This window comes from Pelophylax lessonae (genome assembly GCF_965119305.1).
Source record: "Pelophylax lessonae genome assembly, chromosome: 1".
NCBI classification, from domain to species: domain Eukaryota; kingdom Metazoa; phylum Chordata; class Amphibia; order Anura; family Ranidae; genus Pelophylax; species Pelophylax lessonae.
This window is the reverse complement of record NC_138768.1, coordinates 4,014,513-4,033,302: the sequence shown is the minus strand read 5'-3', so window position 1 is coordinate 4,033,302 and position 18,790 is coordinate 4,014,513. Positions and strand designations below refer to the sequence as shown.

At 51.6% G+C, this 18,790-nt stretch overlaps 1 protein-coding gene across 1 annotated transcript in view; it reads right to left on the bottom strand.

Moving 5' to 3' along the window:
* Positions 1 to 7,438: 7,438 nt before the first annotated feature.
* Positions 7,439 to 18,790, bottom strand: part of LOC309544445 (retinol dehydrogenase 14-like) — a 31,409-nt gene continuing 20,057 nt past the window's right edge. The window contains exons 3-7 of the mRNA XM_082243358.1: positions 17,436 to 17,675; positions 12,160 to 12,249; positions 10,079 to 10,270; positions 9,414 to 9,523; positions 7,439 to 7,717 (exon numbers count right to left, since the gene is read on the bottom strand). Coding sequence (XP_082099484.1) covers positions 7,523 to 7,717; positions 9,414 to 9,523; positions 10,079 to 10,270; positions 12,160 to 12,249; positions 17,436 to 17,675 — 827 coding nt within the window. The 3' untranslated portion in view covers positions 7,439 to 7,522. The remainder of the gene's footprint in view (positions 7,718 to 9,413; positions 9,524 to 10,078; positions 10,271 to 12,159; positions 12,250 to 17,435; positions 17,676 to 18,790) is intronic.

Sequence of the window (18,790 nt, the reverse complement as noted above, 5' to 3'; positions counted from 1 at the left end):
CCAGTTATGGCTGAACCCTTGGTAATTCCCCATCGGAAGCAGACAGGCGATTCCAACCCAACCAATCCATTGCTTAGTGTTAGAGTGTGGGAGGGTTGGAGCCTTTGTCCTCTGTTTATGTGTGTCTGTGGACTTCCATTCACTTCATGTCCTGGTGACACAACAGGAAGAACCCTTCCCCAATAAAAAACAGCAGAGGCTCTAGCCTCCCCTTCCTCGACTCGATAGCGATTGAGGCTGCCGCTGTCAAACTCTACATCCAAAAATGCTAGTGGTCTGGCTGTGACACGCCTCCTGTGGTGACAACCAGTTCCGAGACAAGGTCATCCAGTGCCCAGGGCAAAGATACCAAAACTTCTCCCCCCTCCTTCCCTTAGGGTTAGGGTCAGGGCGCCCCCATCCCTGCAATTAACCACTGCGCCCAGGGCAGACGTTCTGTGTGAATGGGGCAATATGGAATGTTCTATTTTCTCTACAGGTCGATTGTTATTCATTCATTCAAAAAAAAAAGGAATTGAGTGGTTCTGGAAAATTAAGGCCACTAGATGGAGTAGAGGCTCAATATTTATTTCCTATGATCCTAAGCTCCATCTAGTGGCTATAATGTGGTCTATTTCTGATTTACTCTATGAATTAATAACATTCGACCTGTAGAAGAAATAGAAGGAGAACTCTTTTGAACCAAAAAAATATACCATTTTTTTTTTTATTACTAACAAGCCCCCATAGATTTGCTTTTAACAAAAAGTTGTGGCTATTTTTAAGCATAACTCTACCCAAAACACTTTCCTGGTTCTGTATGGAGTGGGGTCAGGGCTACAGCAAGAACAAGGAGCATGAATTAAAGCTGAATCTGCTTATATTTTGCCCATGGGTGACCCTGCTCCATGTTTCTGACCCTGCTCCCTATGGGTGACCTTGTTCCAACATGTTGAGCAAGCTTCCCCTTGGTTACCCCGCTTCGCATTAGTAACCACACCCTACATGGGTTACCCCGCTCCACATTGCTGACACAGCTCCCCATGGGTGACCCCGCTCCACATTGCAGACTCAGCTCCTCAATGGGTGACCCCTCTCCACATTGCTGACCCAGCTCCCCATGGGTGACCCCTCTCCACATTGCTCACCAAGCTCCCCATGGGTGACCCCTCTCCACATTGCTGACCCTGCTCCCTATGGGTGACCTTGTTCCAACATGTTGAGCAAGCTTCCCCTTGGTTACCCCGCTTCGCATTAGTAACCACACCCTACATGGGTTACCCCGCTCCACATTGCTGACACAGCTCCCCATGGGTGACCCCTCTCCACATTGCAGACCCAGCTCCCCATGGGTGACCCCTCTCCACATTGCTGACCCAGCTCCCCATGGGTGACCCCTCTCCACATTGCTGACCCAGCTCCCCATGGGTGACCCCTCTCCACATTGCTCACCAAGCTCCCCATGGGTGACCCCTCTCCACATTGCAGACTCAGCTCCCCCCCTCTCCACATTGCTGACCCAGCTCCCCATGGGTGACCCCTCTCCACATTGCTGACCCAGCTCCCCAATGGGTGACCCCTCTCCACATTGCAGACCCAGCTCCCCAATGGGTGACCCCTCTCCACATTGCTCACCAAGCTCCCCATGGGTGACCCATCTCCACATTGCAGACTCAGCTCCCCCCCTCTCCACATTGCAGACCCAGCTCCCCAATGGGTGACCCTTTCTCCACATTGCTGACCCAGCTCCCTATGGGTGACCCCACTCCACATTGCTGACCCAGCTCCCCATGGATACTCCTCAACACATTGCTGACCCAGCTCCCCATGGGTGACCCATCTCCACATTGCAGACTCAGCTCCCCCCCTCTCCACATTGCAGACCCAGCTCCCCAATGGGTGACCCTTTCTCCACATTGCTGACTCAGCTCCCTATGGGTGACCCCACTCCACATTGCTGACCCAGCTCCCCATGGATACTCCTCAACACATTGCTGACCCAGCTCCCCATGGGTGGCCCCTCTCCACATTGCAGACCCAGCTCCCCAATGGGTGACCCTTTCTCCACATTGCTGACCCAGCTCCCCATGGGTGACCCCACTCCACATTGCTGACACATCTCACCATGGGTGACCCCACTCCATATGGACAGCCCCGATGCACATGGGTGACCGTGCACCAACTTGTTGAACCAACTCCCCATAGGTGACCCTTTTTCACATTAGTAACCACACCCTACATTTATGACCCCGCTCCAGGGATCCGGCGCAGTGACATGCAGGGCATCGGAGGCCAATACCTGAAATCTGTGGGTTTGTGTTGACAAGTCCTCCATTGTCTCAGGGTGGAAGAGGAGGGAATGGCTCTGCCACACATAGAATTTAATGGTGGAGGAGTCCCTCCCACCCAGTGCCAGGACAAGGCCCTCAGTACCCGGGGTGAAAGGGACAAAGTGTCCCCATCAAATGTTTAATACTGGAGTAGAATAGGTTTTAGGTCTGACCCATTTTGTACTTTCCTCCAGCTAAAGTGCCTAAGGTATCTGTCCCCTCTGCCCACCCCTTGGCCTGGCTGGCTCTGCTCCCACCTCCCTCCCATTGCTGGAATATCTATACACAGAGACTGAGCGGGAGGAACAGTAAAGTGCAGTCACTGTACAGCATTACTAAGCAGCAGTAATATGCAGATATTGTTACCCCAGTACTCACTATACACAGGTAGAAGGGGAATATTGTACATACATTGCACCTGTCACTTTTATGTGTAATACAATAAATAAAAGACTTATCTCTGATTGTAACGTTTCTGTTGTCCGCTTGTATGGATGTCACCATTTATGTTTTAGGTGGAGCGGGGGAAATGTTAAAACCAATGGTATAATAATAGTCATATTGTGACTCCTAGGGAGCACAGCCTGGGGGTGCATAATGCCGGAGGGAGCACAGTCCAGGGGGACACAGTGCCAGCGGGAGAAAAGTTTACCAATGGGACCAAAATGCAGGGGGAAGGGAGCACAGTTCAGAGGTCGCACATTGCTGGGAGGGAGCACAGTCCAGGGGATGCACAGTGCTGGGAGGGAGCACAGTCCAGGGGGTACACAGCGTTGGGAGGGAGCACAGTCCAGGTTTGCACAGCGCTGGGAGGGAACACAGTCCAGAAGGTGCACAGTCTAGGGGGTGCACAGCGCTGGTAGGGAGCACAATCCAGGGGGTGCACGTTGTTGGGAGGGAGCACAGTCCAGGGGGCGCACAGCGCTGAGAGGGAGCACAGTCCAGGGGGCGCACAGCGCTGAGAGGGAACACAGTCCAGGGGGCGCACAGCGCTGAGAGGGAACACAGTCCAGGGGGCGCACAGCGCTGAGAGGGAGCACAGTCCAGGGGGCGCACAGCGCTGAGAGGGAGCACAGTCCAGGGGGCGCACAGTGCTGAGAGGGAACACAGTCCAGGGGGCGCACAGCGCTGAGAGGGAGCACAGTCCAGGGGGCGCACAGCGCTGAGAGGGAGCACAGTCCAGGGGGCGCACAGCGCTGAGTGGGAGCACAGTCCAGGGGGCGCACAGCGCTGAGTGGGAGCACAGTCCAGGGGGCGCACAGCGCTGAGAGGGAGCACAACCTAGGGAGTGCACAATACTGAGAGGGAGCACAGTCCAGGGGGTGCATGTTGTTGGGAGGGAGCACAGTCCAGGGGGCGCACAGTGCTGAGAGGGAGCACAGTCCAGGCTGTGAACAGCGCTGGGGGGAGCACAGTTCTGGGGGTGCACTGCGCTGGGTAGGAGCACAGTCCAGAGGGTACACATTGCTAGGAGGGAGCACAGTGCTGGGAGGTAGCACAGTCAAGGGGGTACACGTGGTTAGGAGGGAGCACAGTCCAGAGGGTGCGCAGCACCAGGGGGGAGCACAGTCCAGAGGGTACATGGTGCTGGGAGGGAGAACACTCCAGAGGGTGGTAATTAATGGGGAGTACTCGGATTGGGTGGGTGTAGAAAGTGGGGTCCCCCAAGGTTCTGTCCTGGGACCAATCCTGTTTAATTTATTCATAAATGATCTAGAGGAGGGGATATCTAGTACAATCTCAGTATTTGCGGATGATACTAAACTCAGCATGCCAATATCTTCTATGCAGGATGTGGAAACCTTACAAGCGGACCTGAACAAAATAACGGGGTGGGGGAGGGGGGCAACCACATGGCAGATGAGGTTCTATGTTGAAAAATGTAAAGTAATGCACTTGGGCAACAGAAACCAGAAAGCAAGCTACTCACTAGGGGGGGAACCTCTGGGTGAGTCTAGGATGGAAAAGGACCTGGGGGCACTGGTAGACAACAGGCTTGGCAGTGGCATGCAATGCCAAGCCGCTGCAAGCAAAGCCAACAGAATACTGGGATGTATAAAAAAGGGGATTCACTCCAGAAATAAAGAGATTATTCTCCCGCTCTACAAGACTCTGGTCCGGCCACATCTGGAGTATGCTGTCCAGTTCTGGGCACCGGTCCTCAGGAAGGATGTGCTGGAACTGGAGAAAGTCCAAAGAAGGGCAACAAAAATAATTAGGGGAATGGAGGACATCAGCTATGAGGAAAGACTACAAGCACTGAACTTATTCTCTCTGGAGAAGAGACGATTGAGGGGGGATATGATATCAATGTACAAATACCGTACTGGTGACCCGAGCATAAGGAACAAACTATTCAGAGAAAGGGAATACAATAAGACACGTGGCCACTCACTAAAACTAGAGGAAAGGCGGTTTAACCTTAAAATACGTAAGGGGTTCTTCACTGTAAGAGCGGTAAGGATGTGGAATTCTCTTCCACAAGCAGTCGTATCAGCAGGGAGCATCGATAGTTTCAAAAAACTATTAGATGGACACCTTAAAGACCACAACATACAGGGGTATACAATGTACAACATACAGGGGGTATACAATGTACAACATACAGGGGGTATACAATGTACAACATACAGGCGTATACAATGTACAACATACAGGGGGTATACAATGTACAACATACAGGGGGTATACAATGTACAACATACAGGCGTATACAATGTACAACATACAGGGGGTATACAATGTACAACATACAGGGGGTATACAATGTACAACATACACGGGTATACAATGTACAACATACAGGGGGTATACAATGTACGGTTAACAACAAACACACACACACATCATAGGTTGAACTGATGTCTTTTTTCAACCTCACAAACTATGTAACAACACTGAGAGGGAACACAGCCTAGGGGGTGCACAGCGCTGAGAGGAAGCACAGTCCAGGGGGTGCACAGCGCTGAGAGGGAGCACAGTCCAGGGGGCGCACAGCGCTGAGAGGAAGCACAGTCCAGGGGGCGCACAGCCTAGGGGGCGCACAGCGCTGAGAGGGAGCACCGCCTAGGGGGCGCACAGCGCTGAGAGGGAACACAGCCCAGGGGGCGCACAGCGCTAAGAGGGAACACAGCCTAGGGGGTGCACAGCGCTGAGAGGGAGCACAGTCCAGGGGGCGCACAGCCTAGGGGGTGCACAGCGCTGAGAGGGAACACAGTCCAGGGGGCGCACAGCACTGAGAGGGAGCACAGTCCAGGGGGCGCACAGCGCTGAGAGGAAGCACAGTCCAGGGGGTGCACAGCGCTGAGAGGGAACACAGTCCAGGGGGCGCACAGCACTGAGAGGGAGCACAGTCCAGGGGGGCGCACAGCGCTGAGAGGGAGCACAGTCCAGGGGGCGCACAGCCTAGGGGGTGCACAGCGCTGAGAGGGAGCACAGCCTAGGGGGTGCACAGCGCTGAGAGGGAGCACAGCCTAGGGGGTGCACAGCGCTGAGAAGGAGCACAGCCTAGGGGGTGCACAGCGCTGAGAGGGAGCACAGTCCAGGGGGTGCACAGCGCTGAGAGGGAGCACAGTCCAGGGGGCGCACAGCGCTGAGAGGAAGCACAGTCCAGGGGGCGCACAGCCTAGGGGGCGCACAGCGCTGAGAGGGAGCACCGCCTAGGGGGCGCACAGCGCTGAGAGGGAACACAGCCCAGGGGGCGCACAGCGCTAAGAGGGAACACAGCCTAGGGGGTGCACAGCGCTGAGAGGGAGCACAGTCCAGGGGGCGCACAGCCTAGGGGGTGCACAGCGCTGAGAGGGAACACAGTCCAGGGGGCGCACAGCACTGAGAGGGAGCACAGTCCAGGGGGCGCACAGCGCTGAGAGGAAGCACAGTCCAGGGGGTGCACAGCGCTGAGAGGGAACACAGTCCAGGGGGCGCACAGCACTGAGAGGGAGCACAGTCCAGGGGGGCGCACAGCGCTGAGAGGGAGCACAGTCCAGGGGGCGCACAGGCTAGGGGGTGCACAGCGCTGAGAGGGAGCACAGCCTAGGGGGTGCACAGCGCTGAGAGGGAGCACAGCCTAGGGGGTGCACAGCGCTGAGAAGGAGCACAGCCTAGGGGGTGCACAGCGCTGAGAGGGAGCACAGTCCAGAGGGTACATGTTTTTACTCCACCCACTCTACTACAACCAATAACTGAAGAGGCCGCTGTATGGCTGAAATATACATCATATAAGCCGCCAAATGCGGCTTTGATCAGGTCTTTGGCAGCCGTGCAGGCTGGCTGACCGGGTCTCCCGGTGGGACGGCCATATCGGTTGTCATTACAAGACAGCCGACTGTCGGCTATGGATGCCGGTACCGGGGTGATGTCTCTAGCTGCAGGCATCACTCCGGTACAGCATTTTCCCGAAATATCAGCAATATCGGTAACCTCCTGGGCGGATTCCGATATATCGGGGAAAGTGCAGATCGGCCCTCAATATATCGGCTTTGCCGATAATCGATCGATCTCTAACATATACACCTGAGACTTCTGTGTTTTGTTTCTTATTTTATAAAGTTATTTTTTTTTTTTGTTGCAAACAATAAAACACACCCAGAGCTCCATGCAGAGTCATTTATTACAGATTACATCTCATATATAAAATTAACCCCGATTATCGTATCGTTCCTGGTGACCAGGAAATGGCGGTCGCTCCAACCTCCCGGCTGGAAATAAACTTCATTCAGAACATGACCGGAGCCCTCTGCTTTAATTTAACACTTTCACGATGTCCCCAGAAGACCCGATCTCTCTGGGGTTAGATATTTTCCTTATACATGTACACATTGCGGTGGGGGTAGGGGGGCGGGGTCTAGGTATGAAATGGTCGTTGAACGAATGTGACCAACATCCGAGCAGTTCCAGTAAAGATTGCCGTATTCTGAGTAATATGAATGTCTCCTGTGATCATCAGCACCATCTAGTGGTCATAATGTACTTAGAGGTATTTAAAACAAAAAAAACTGTATTATGACCACTAGATGGCGCCTACAAACATAGTAATGGATGAGTTACACTGTGAGGTGAGACAGGTCCTCATGTAAGTTAAGAAAGACAGAGGAGTCTTTATGGTGAATGGGGGAGGGGGGGGAGGTGTATGCAGATCTGGGGGTCACAGTAACCCTCAGCTTTAGCCCTGAGTTATGACTTTTCAGATACAAGATTGCTGGTGTCAGTCGCCATCATTGTCCAGGTCCACCAATCTTATTGGTTGCAGCCTCACACGCCTCCCACAACTTCCTATTTACAGCCGGATCCAGAGCTTTCTCCGAGAGAAGTTCAATCAGACAATCGCTGTCCACATACTTCCCAGTCAGACCTTCGGCCTCCTCCGACACCGCACAGAATATGGTGCTGACCGCCCCCTCCTCCGCCGTCTAGAATGGGGGGAGAAATAGGAGAGTGAGGGGGAATATTATAGATTGAGATGGGGAAGAGAGGGGGTGAGACAGGACGGGAAACGGAAGAGACGGGACGGGGAACGGAAGGGAAGAGACGGGACGGGGAACGGAAGGGAAGAGACGGGACGGGGAACGGAAGGGAAGAGACGGGACGGGGAACGGAAGGGGTGAGACGGGACGGGGAACGGAAGGGAAGAGACGGGACGGGGAACGGAAGAGGTGAAACAGGACGGGGAACACAAGAGGTGAGACGGGACAGGGAACGGAAGGGAAGAGACGGGACGGGGAACGGAAGGGAAGAGACGGGACGGGGAACGGAAGGGAAGAGACGGGACGGGGAACGGAAGGGAAGAGACGGGACGGGGAACGGAAGGGAAGAGACGGGACGGGGAACGGAAGGGAAGAGACGGGACGGGGAACGGAAGGGAAGAGACGGGACGGGGGAACGGAAGGGAAGAGACGGGACGGGGGAACGGAAGGGAAGAGACGGGACGGGGGAACGGAAGGGAAGAGACGGGACGGGGAACGGAAGAGGTGAAACAGGACGGGGAACACAAGAGGTGAGACGGGACAGGGAACGGAAGGGAAGAGACGGGACGGGGAACGGAAGGGAAGAGACGGGACGGGGAACGGAAGGGAAGAGACGGGATGGGGAACGGAAGGGAAGAGACGGGACGGGGGAACGGAAGGGAAGAGACGGGACGGGGGAACGGAAGGGAAGAGACGGGACGGGGAACGGAGGGGGTGAGACGGGACAGGGAACGGAGGGGGTGAGACGGGACGGGGAACGGAAGGGAAGAGACGGGACGGGGAACGGAAGGGAAGAGACGGGACGGGGAACGGAAGGGAAGAGACGGGACGGGGAACGGAAGGGAAGAGACGGGACGGGGAACGGAAGGGAAGAGACGGGACGGGGAACGGAAGGGAAGAGACGGGACGGGGAACGGAAGGGAAGAGACGGGACGGGGAACGGAAGGGAAGAGACGGGACGGGGAACGGAAGGGAAGAGACGGGACGGGGAACGGAAGGGAAGAGACGGGACGGGGGAACGGAAGGGAAGAGACGGGACGGGGGAACGGAAGGGGTGAGACGGGACAGGGAACGGAGGGGGTGAGACGGGACAGGGAACGGAGGGGGTGAGACGGGACAGGGAACGGAGGGGGTGAGACGGGACAGGGAACGGAGGGGGTGAGACGGGACAGGGAACGGAAGGGGTGAGACGGGACAGGGAACGGAAGGGGTGAGACGGGACAGGGAACGGAGGGGGTGAGACGGGACAGGGAACGGAGGGGGTGAGACGGGACAGGGAACGGAGGGGGTGAGACGGGACAGGGAACGGAGGGGGTGAGACGGGACAGGGAACGGAGGGGGTGAGACGGGACAGGGAACGGAAGGGGTGAGACGGGACAGGGAACGGAAGGGGTGAGACGGGACAGGGAACGGAAGGGGTGAGACGGGACTGGGAACGGAAGGGGTGAGACGGGACTGGGAACGGAAGGGCAATAAAATGATAAAATGGGGGGGGGGGCAGGAAGACAAGCGATATGAGCATAGCTGAGAGATATGGTGTGGAGCAGTGGGAGTGTCCGGGAGAAGGGTGAATGGACAGTCATAGTGGACCTCATATCAGTAATATATTAAAGAGGAGACGGATATTAGAAACTCTACCAACCTTGAAGAAGAAGAATCCGATGATGTTGAAGATGACTCGGAATAACAGGTTGTAGTAGCGCATGGCGTCTGTCATCACAATGCCGGGATTAACGCTCGTCACCGTCACACCTGCATTCATATCAAACAGTCACTTAAAATCATCAACATTTTCTATCAATATTGAATTTAATTTCATATTTATTCTGTAAATTACTTTCTTTATATATTTGTGCCCCAGGGATGACTATACAGCTACATGCATTTGCTATTTCCCTCTAGCGTTCTCTAGAATTGTTAGATTGTATCTCAAATTACGTATTACCCATGCTCCATCTAGTGGCCATAATGTGGTATTTTACTACCGCCGATAATAAAAGAAAACTTGTTGCCCAATGTGCACAGAGCCAAAGTACATGTAGAGTCAAGTAGAGGCCCCCATACCTCAGACAATTAAAACGATTCCTTCCCCGCAACCCTGCGGAGGGGTTCTTTGCGTGCCATAGAGGAGAAGGAACTTCCATCCAAAATTTTTTACATTTTTTAGTCTTTTTTGTACCAATTTCCATTCTGATATTTTTTTTATATAGCTTAAGTTTAGCAGTAAAACTGGTGACCTAAAACAATTACTTCATCAGCGCCCCCTCATGGTCATCTCCACGGCCGGGGGGGGGGGGCATCACTCACCAGTGGTCTTCAGCCTCTCGGCCAGCTCTCTGGCACAGATGACATTCATGAGTTTGGTGCAGTTGTAGGAGTCGTTATGTCTGTGTTTCTCCAGGTTCTTTCCATACAGGTTGCTGATGTCTATGTGGCCCTTGTTGTGCATGAAGGAACCCAAGAAGACGATACGGCTCGGTGCTGAACGTTTCATGAGGTCTGCAGGGAAGGTGGAATATGGATAGTTATAGTCTATGAAGATCAGGCAGTACCAGGACAAGGTCATCTAGCACCCAGGGCAAGGCTGTAGAACTGCACCCCTTCCCCCAGTGTTAATGCAGGCCGTAGAATGGGTTTACTGCCCTGTGTCCTTTCTCTGCTTCCTTGCTTTACTGTGCCCAGGGCAGCTGCCCCTCCTGCCCACCTCTTGTCCCGGCCCTGACATCAGGCCATTAACTCTGATTGCTATGCTGCAAAAATATCCTCACCGATGGCCCTGATGGATTGAGAGGCAAGATCACTTAAAGGGTAACGCCACTTTGGTCTACAGAACAACCCCAGATATGTCATTTTCTACTTGTGTGATTGGCTCACTGATTTTCCCAGAAGTCTGCACTAAGATACAGGTCAGATTTTAGGCATCCCCTGCAATAAGAATCCCCTGCAATAGGAAATTTTAGTTTTGATCAGTTACTTCCCCAAGGGTTAAATACTTCTAAAAGGATGCAGACCCTGCAACTTTCCTCACACTGGAGAGTGCACCGGGTGATTATATAGAACTACCCATTGAGAAATCAGACCCTCCCATTCAGGAATCAGACCCTCCCATTGAAAAGTTAGACCTTTCCATTCAGGAATCAGACCCTCCCATTGAAATGTTAGACCTTTCCATTCAGGAATCAGACCCTCCCATTCAGGAATCAGACCCTCCCATTCAGGAATCAGACCCTCCCATTGAAAAGTTAGACCCTCCCATTCAGGAATCAGACCCTCCCATTGAAATGTTAGACCTTTCCATTTAGGAATCAGACCCTCCCATTGAAATGTTAGACCTTTCCATTTAGGAATCAGACTGTCAGGAGACTAGCCAGAGTTGAGTTGACTGTAGGCCTGGCATGGTGGCCATTGTCCAATATGGCGGCACTCGCAGAAATGCACGCACACGTATTGCGAACGCACGTTCAACAAGGCAAAGACGTGTATGTACTGGCTCATGCAGAGCTTGTCTGCAGCACGTGGACATTGCTGACTGGTCTTCTGCCTCCTGGTTCCTGTTCCTGTGTGTGCACCTATGCTTCTGATCTCCTGTTACTGACCCGTCCTGCCTTTGGATACCTCTGGTTTCTCCCCCAGCTCTGACCTTGGATTGCCCATGGATCTGCTCTTGTCTCCTGTCCTGTGTACTGAGCATTTCCTCAGTCTCCTCTTCCCCAGTGACTTTACCTTGGCTGAGGTGACATTATCAGTCTGCTCCAGGCAGGAGGAAGCATTTCTTTAGTCCCCTCTCTCCCTGTGATCAGACTACAACAACATTGTAACTTTATCCTAGGCAGAGATGATGCCATCAGTCTGCTGCAGGCAGAGAGAAGAATTTCCTCAGTCTCCTCTCCCCTAGAATATGTGCCTAGGCAGAGATGATGCCATCAGTCTGCTGCAGGCAGAGAAAAGCATTTCCTCAGTCTCCTCCCCCCAGAAACTTTGCCTAAGCTAAGATGATATCAGTCTGCTGCAGGCAGAAAGAAGCATTTCCTCAGTCTCCTCTCCCCCAGCAACTTTGCCAAAGCTAAGATGATATCAGTCTGCTGCAGGCAGAAGGAAGCATTTCCTCAGTTTTCTCTCCCCCAGTGATCAGACTGCAACATTGTAACTTTGCCTAGGCTGGTATGATGTAATCAGTCGGCTGCAGGCAGGAGGTAGCATTTCCTCAGTCCCCCCTCCCCCAGTGATCAGACTGAAACATTGTAACTTTTTAGCAGGTGACAAGGGGAGTGCCTGCAGCAGGGGCTGATCTGTGCCAGACATTTGTCATTTCTCATTCCAGGAAGTGGATGGTGACCCTGGATGGTGGCTGCACAGAGGATGTACATAGGAAGGATGGCAGGACTTACCCACGAGCAGGTTGGTGAGCAGGAAAGGGCCCAGGTGGTTGGTGGCATAGGTGACCTCCAGTCCCTCTGATGTTATGGCGTACGGCATTCCTGGAAGGGGACATCAATCTCTTAGCCATTTAAGAAAAAATCATAGAAGTCTCCAAGCAGATTTATCACTACACCGGCTAGAGATGTGTTTTTTACTCATCATCGCCCCCTTCAGAACAAAGCTCAGTTACCAGGCTTAAATCTTCCCAGCATTCCCGCAACATAGGGGCAGTCTATAAACTGCTATAATCTCAGGCTACATGCACCCCGTTCATTCGGAGTTCATTGCTGCTCAGTGCATTACAGGATATGCAAATTCAACAAAAGTTGCAAGAACATCTAGCACTCCTGCTCCCCATTCCAGCATCCTGGTTCTGGCTGCGCCATTCTCCCGGTCTCTGTGTCCACCTGCAAGGTGAGTAATGTGGTCGGTCTCTGGGTGGAGACCAAACCTGATATAAGCCAGCCAAGCCTGCAGTCTCATGCTGGTGATAGAGAGTGATAAAGTGTGTAATATCTAGTTAGATTGGATTTCACTGTGTATGACCTCGGATCGGATAACGACTACTCCCTAAACTCTTCCTGCCTTTTACTTGAATTATCATTGAACCGCTCTGCCTGTCCATTTTCTGCCGTGTATCCTTACTGGAAGATATAGCGTTCTTCTCCTTCTATCTTGCAAGCCTGACTACAGCTATGTTACCACAGAATTGAGGCTCTCCCTCTTTACTCTCATACTACAGCTTTCATTGCCCAGGACCGATTTCTGGGTGTAGAATTGAGTCTTCAAGGCCTCAGTGTTAGCCTCTTATGGGTTGAGGTTGAGCCCCCCCCCCCCCCCTCCCTCCTCCCAGTATTTGTCTTTAAAGCACAATGATACACACTACTCTGAAGGGTGGGCTGAAGAGCAGAACTTTCAAACTTTGTTTTTAATTGAAACATTGAATGTCTATCTAGAACACTATTTGATTGATTATCAAGGATACCTCTCATATCCCTGATGAAGGAGATGTAGTCTCTGAAACGCGTCGGGTGGAGAAAGCCATATTGTATCATCATTATCTCTCACAGTTGGTGTATCATACCATTTACACACTGTTTTCATGTTTCTTTTATCTAATGATGTACCAATAAAATTTGCTTTAATGAACTTTACTCTCTACTTAGTATGTGATTGAATTGCCGGAAAAGTCCCAATATTAGGGGAATTTTTGCTTTTTGTATTAAGGTATTCAAATTCAATAAAAGTTGTGTTGTGTCTAGCTCTCCTGCTCCCCATTCCAGCATTCTGGTTCTGGCTGTGCCATTCTCCCTGTCTCTGTGTCTACCTGCAAGGTGAGTAATGTGGTCGGTCTCTGGGTGGAGACCAAACCCGATATAAGCCAGCCAAGCCTGCAGTCTCATGCTGGTGATAGAGAGTGATAAAGTGTGTAATATCTAGTTAGATTGGATTTCCCTGTGTATGACCTCGGATCGGATAACAACTTTTCTCTGAACTCTTCCTGCTTTTTACCTGAATTGTCATTGAACCGCACTGCCTGTCCATTTTCTGCCGTGTATTCTTACTGGAAGACACAACATTCTTCTATCTTGCAAGCCTGACTACAGCTATGTTACCACAGAATTGAGGCTCTCTCTCTCTTTACTCTCATGCTTTGGCTTTCATTGCCCAGGAATGATTTCTGGGTGCAGAATTGAGTCTTCAAGGCCTCAGTGTTAGTCTCTTATGGGTTGAGCCCTTTCCCCCAGTATCTGTCTTTAAAGCACAATGATACACACTACTCTGAAGGTTGGGCAAAAGACCATAACTTTCAAACCTTGTTTTTAGATGAAACATTAAATGTCTATCTAGAACACTATTTAATTGATTATTAATGATACCTCTCATACCCCTGATGAAGGAGATGTATATTCTTTGAAACGCGTCGGGTGGAGGAAGCCATATTGTATCATTATCTCTTACAGCTGGTGTATCAATTGTTGTTCATACCATGTACACACTGTTTTCGTGTTTCTTTTATCTAGTGATGTACCAATAAAATTCGTTTTTATGAACTTTACTCTCTACTTAGTATGTGATTGAGCTGCCGGAAAAGTCCCAATATTAGGGGAATTTTTGCTTTTTGTATTAAGGTATTCAAATTCAACAAAAGTTGTGTTGTGTCTAGCTTTCCTGCTCCCCATTTCAGCATCCCGGTTCTGGCTGTGCCATTCTCCCTGTCTCTGTGTCCACCTGCAAGGTGAGTAATGTGGTCGGTCTCTGGGTGGAGACCAAACCCGATATAAGCCAGCCAAGCCTGCAGTCTCATGCTGGTGATAGAGAGTGATAAAGTGTGTAATATCTAGTTAGATTGGATTTCCCTGTGTATGACCTCGGATCGGATAACGACTTTTCTCTGAACTCCTTTTTACCTGAATTGTCATTGAACCGCTCTGCCTGTCCGTTTTCTGTCGTGTATCCTTACTGGAAGATACAACATTCTTCGATCTTGCAAGCCTGACTACAGCTATGTTACCACAGAATTGGGGCTCTCTTTACTCTCATACTTTGGCTTTCATTGCCCAGGACTGATTTCTGGGTGCAGAATGGAGTCTTCAAGGCCTCAGGGTTACCCATTTCCCTCTTATAGGTGGAGCCCCCCCCCCCCCCCAGTATCTGTCTTTAAAGTACAGTGATACACACTACTCTGAAGATTGGGCCGAAGAGCAGAACTTTCAAATTTTGTTTTTAGATGAAGCATTGAATATCTATCGATAATACCATTTGATTGATTATAAATGATACCCCTGATGAAGAAGATGTACAGTGAGTGAAAAAAGTATTTAACCCCCTGCTGATTTTGTACGTTTGCCACACTGACAAAGAAATGATCGGTCTATAAATTTTATTGGTCGGTTTATTTTACCAGTGAGAGACGGAATAACTACAAAAATATCCAGAAAAACGCATTTCAGAAAAATTATAAATAGATTTGCATTTTAATGAGTGAAATACGTATTTGATCCCCTATCAATCAGCAGATTTCTGGTATCTTCTATACAGGTAACAGTCTGAGATTAGGAGGACTCTCTTAAAGGGAGTGCTCCTAATCTCAGCTTGCTACCTGTATAAAAGACACCTGTCCACACAATCAGATTCCAAACTCTTCACCATGACCAAGACCAAAGAGCTGTCCAAGGATGTCAGGGAGAAGATTGGAGACCTACACAAGGCTGGAATGGCTACAAGACCATCGCCAAGCAGCTTGGTGAGATGGTGACAACAGTTGGTGCGATTATTCGTAAATGGAAGAAACAGAAAATAACTGTCAGTCTCCCTCAGTCTGGGGCTCCATGGAAGATCTCACCTCATGGAGGTTCAATGATGATGGAGAACGGTGAGGAATCAGCCCAGAACTACACAGGAGAATCTTCTCAATGATCTCAGCTGGGACCATCGTCACCAAGGAAACAATTGGTAACACACTACACCGTGAAGGACTGAAATCCTGCAGCCCCCGCAAGGTCCCCCTGCTCAGGAAATCACATGTACAGCCCGTCTGATGTCTGCTAATGAACATCTGAATGATTCAGATGAGAACTGGGTGAAAGTGTTGTGGTCAGATGAGACCAAAATCAAACTCTTTGGCATCAACTCAACTCGTCGTGTTTGGAAGAGGAGGAGGAATGCTGCCTATGACCCCAAGAACACCATCCCCACTGTTACACATGGAGGTGGAAACATGCTTTGGGTGTGTTTTTCTGCTAAGGGGACAACTTCACCCCCTTAAAGGGGACGATGGACGGGGCCATGTACCATCAAATCTTGAGTGAGAACCTCCTTCCCTCAGCCCGGGCATTGAAAATGGGACGTGGGTGGGTATTCCAGCATGATAATGACCCAAAACAAAATGACCAAGGAAACAAAGGAGTGACCCAAGAAGAAGTACATTAAGGTCCTGGAGTGGCCTAGCAAGACTCTAGACCTTAAACCCATAGAAAATATGTGGAGGGAGCTGAAGGTTGGAGTTACCAACATCAGCCTCGAAACCTTAATGACTTGGAGAGGATCTGCAAAGAGGAGTGTGATAAAATCCCTCCTGAGATGTGTGCAAACCTGGTGGCCAACTACAAGAAACGTCTGACCTCTGTGATTGTCAACACGGGCTTTGCCACCAACTACTAAATCATGTTCTGTGAAGGGGTCAAATATTTATTTCACTCATTAAAATGCAAATCAATTGATAACTCTTTTGAAATAGCTGTTCATACCATGTACACACTGATTTCATGTTTCTTTTATCTAGTGATGTTCCAATAAAATTTGTTTTTATGAACCTTTCTCTCTCTCTATATATATACTATGTAACTGATGTGACGGAAAAGTCCCAATGTTAGGGGAATTTTTGCTTTTTGTATTGAGATATGCAAATTCAACAAAAGTTGGTTTGTTTAGCGCTCCTAATTCCAGTTCCGGCATCCTGGTTTCTACCCGACTCTATATCCACCAGCAAGGTGAGTAATGTGATCGGTCTCTGGGTGGAGACCAAACCTGATATAAGCCAGCCAAGCCTGCAGTCTCATGCTTATGATAGAGAGTGATAACGTGTGGAATATCTGATCAAGCCCCCCTGTCTGTCTTCCCAAATGGATTTCCCTGTGTATGACCTCGGATTGGATAATAACTATTCCCCCGAAATCTGCCTGCCTTGTACCTGGACCGTCATTGAACTGCTCTGTCTGTCTGCCACGCTCAGTTCTTGCCTGCCCCGGTGTGGTGGCCAGGCACTATGGCATTGTGTATTAGACCTGGGGGCAGCCGAGCACCGGTAGGCCTGCTTGCCTTATGGGAACGGGGTCTTTCCATAGGTGAAGAACACAGAAGCCAGCTATAGTGTCTGACCACCTGTGTCCGGGGTAAGCAGGACAAGGTGCTTCCTAAGGACCTACTGCACCGGAGGTGCAAGCCTGATTGGTAGGCAGTGTTTCCAATGACAGCCTGGGGATTGATCATGTGATTATTGGAAAAGTAGTGATTATTTTGAAAGATTTCACTTGACTGATACGACCCATCACCTTAGTGGAACTCTTGGCCAAACCTTGGTTTAGTGTTGGAGTGGTGAAGTATGCCGGTGATTTATTGATCCAGGAAATGGTTTCAGGTTTTTAATTCTTCTAGAAAAGGGAATCAATAAAAGTAAAAATTTTATACATGGGGAGGGGTTTTTACCCTCCCATCCCGGGGTCACCGCGCCATATATCTGTACCTGACGCTCCGGCGTTATTCACCAGGATATCCAGTTTCTTCTCATTTCGCAGTATGCGGTCAGCGAAGGCCCGGACGGAGGACATGCTGCTGGTGTCCAGGATCTCCAGGACCACATTCCGGTTCCCCGTCTCCCTCTGAATCTCTTCCACCGCCTTCTGACCGCGTTCCTGACTGCGACACGCCAAGATGACCCGGCCGTTCCTCCGGGCAAAGTCCAACGCTATGTACTTCCCAATTCCTGCAAACCAATTCAGAGAGTTATTACTGGTACTGGGGGATGGGGGGGAAGGGAGAGATGTGGGCACCGTGTACCAGACACTGGGGGGGGGGGGGAGGGATGTGCGCACCGTGTACCAGACACTGGGGGGGGGGATGTGTGCACCATGTACCAGACACTGGGGGGGGGGGATGTGTGCACCATGTACCAGACACTGGGGGGGGGGGAGGGATGTGTGCACCATGTACCAGACACTGGGGGGGGGGGAGGGATGTGCGCACCGTGTACCAGACACTGGGGGGGGGGGAGGGATGTGTGCACCATGTACCAGACACTGGGGGGGGGGGGAGGGATGTGCGCACCGTGTACCAGACACGGGGGGGGGGGAGAGGATGTGCGCACCGCGTACCAGACACTGGGGGGGGGGGAGAGGACGTGCGCACCGTGTACCAGACACTGGGGGAATATGTGTACTGTGTACCAGACACTGGGGGAATATGTGTACCGTGTACCAGACACTGGGGGGGGGGGGGGGGGAGAGGATGTGCGCACCGTGTACCAGACACTGGGGGGGGGGAGAGGATGTGCGCACTGTGTACCAGACACTGGGGGGGGGGGGGGAATGTGTGCACCATGTACCAGACACTGGGGGGGGGGGGAATGTGTGAACCATGTACCAGACACTGGGGGGGGGGGATGTGCGCACCGTGTACCAGACACTGGGGGGGGGATGTGTGCACCATGTACCAGACACTGGGGGGGATGTGCGCACCGTGTACCAGACACTTGTGCGCACCGTGTACCAGACACTGGGGGGGGGAGGGATGTGCGCACCGTGTACCAGACACTGGGGGGGGGGGGAGGGATGTGTGCACCATGTACCAGACACTGGGGGAATATGTGTACCGTGTACCAGACACTGGGGGGGGGGGGGAGAGAGGATGTGCGCACCGTGTACCAGACACTGGGGGAATATGTGTACTGTGTACCAGACACTGGGGGGGGGATGTGCGCACTGTGTACCAGACACTGGGGGGGGGGAGGATGTGCGCACCGTGTACCAGACACTGGGGGGGGGGGGAGGATGTGCGCACCGTGTACCAGACACTGGGGGGGGGGGGATGTGCGCACCGTGT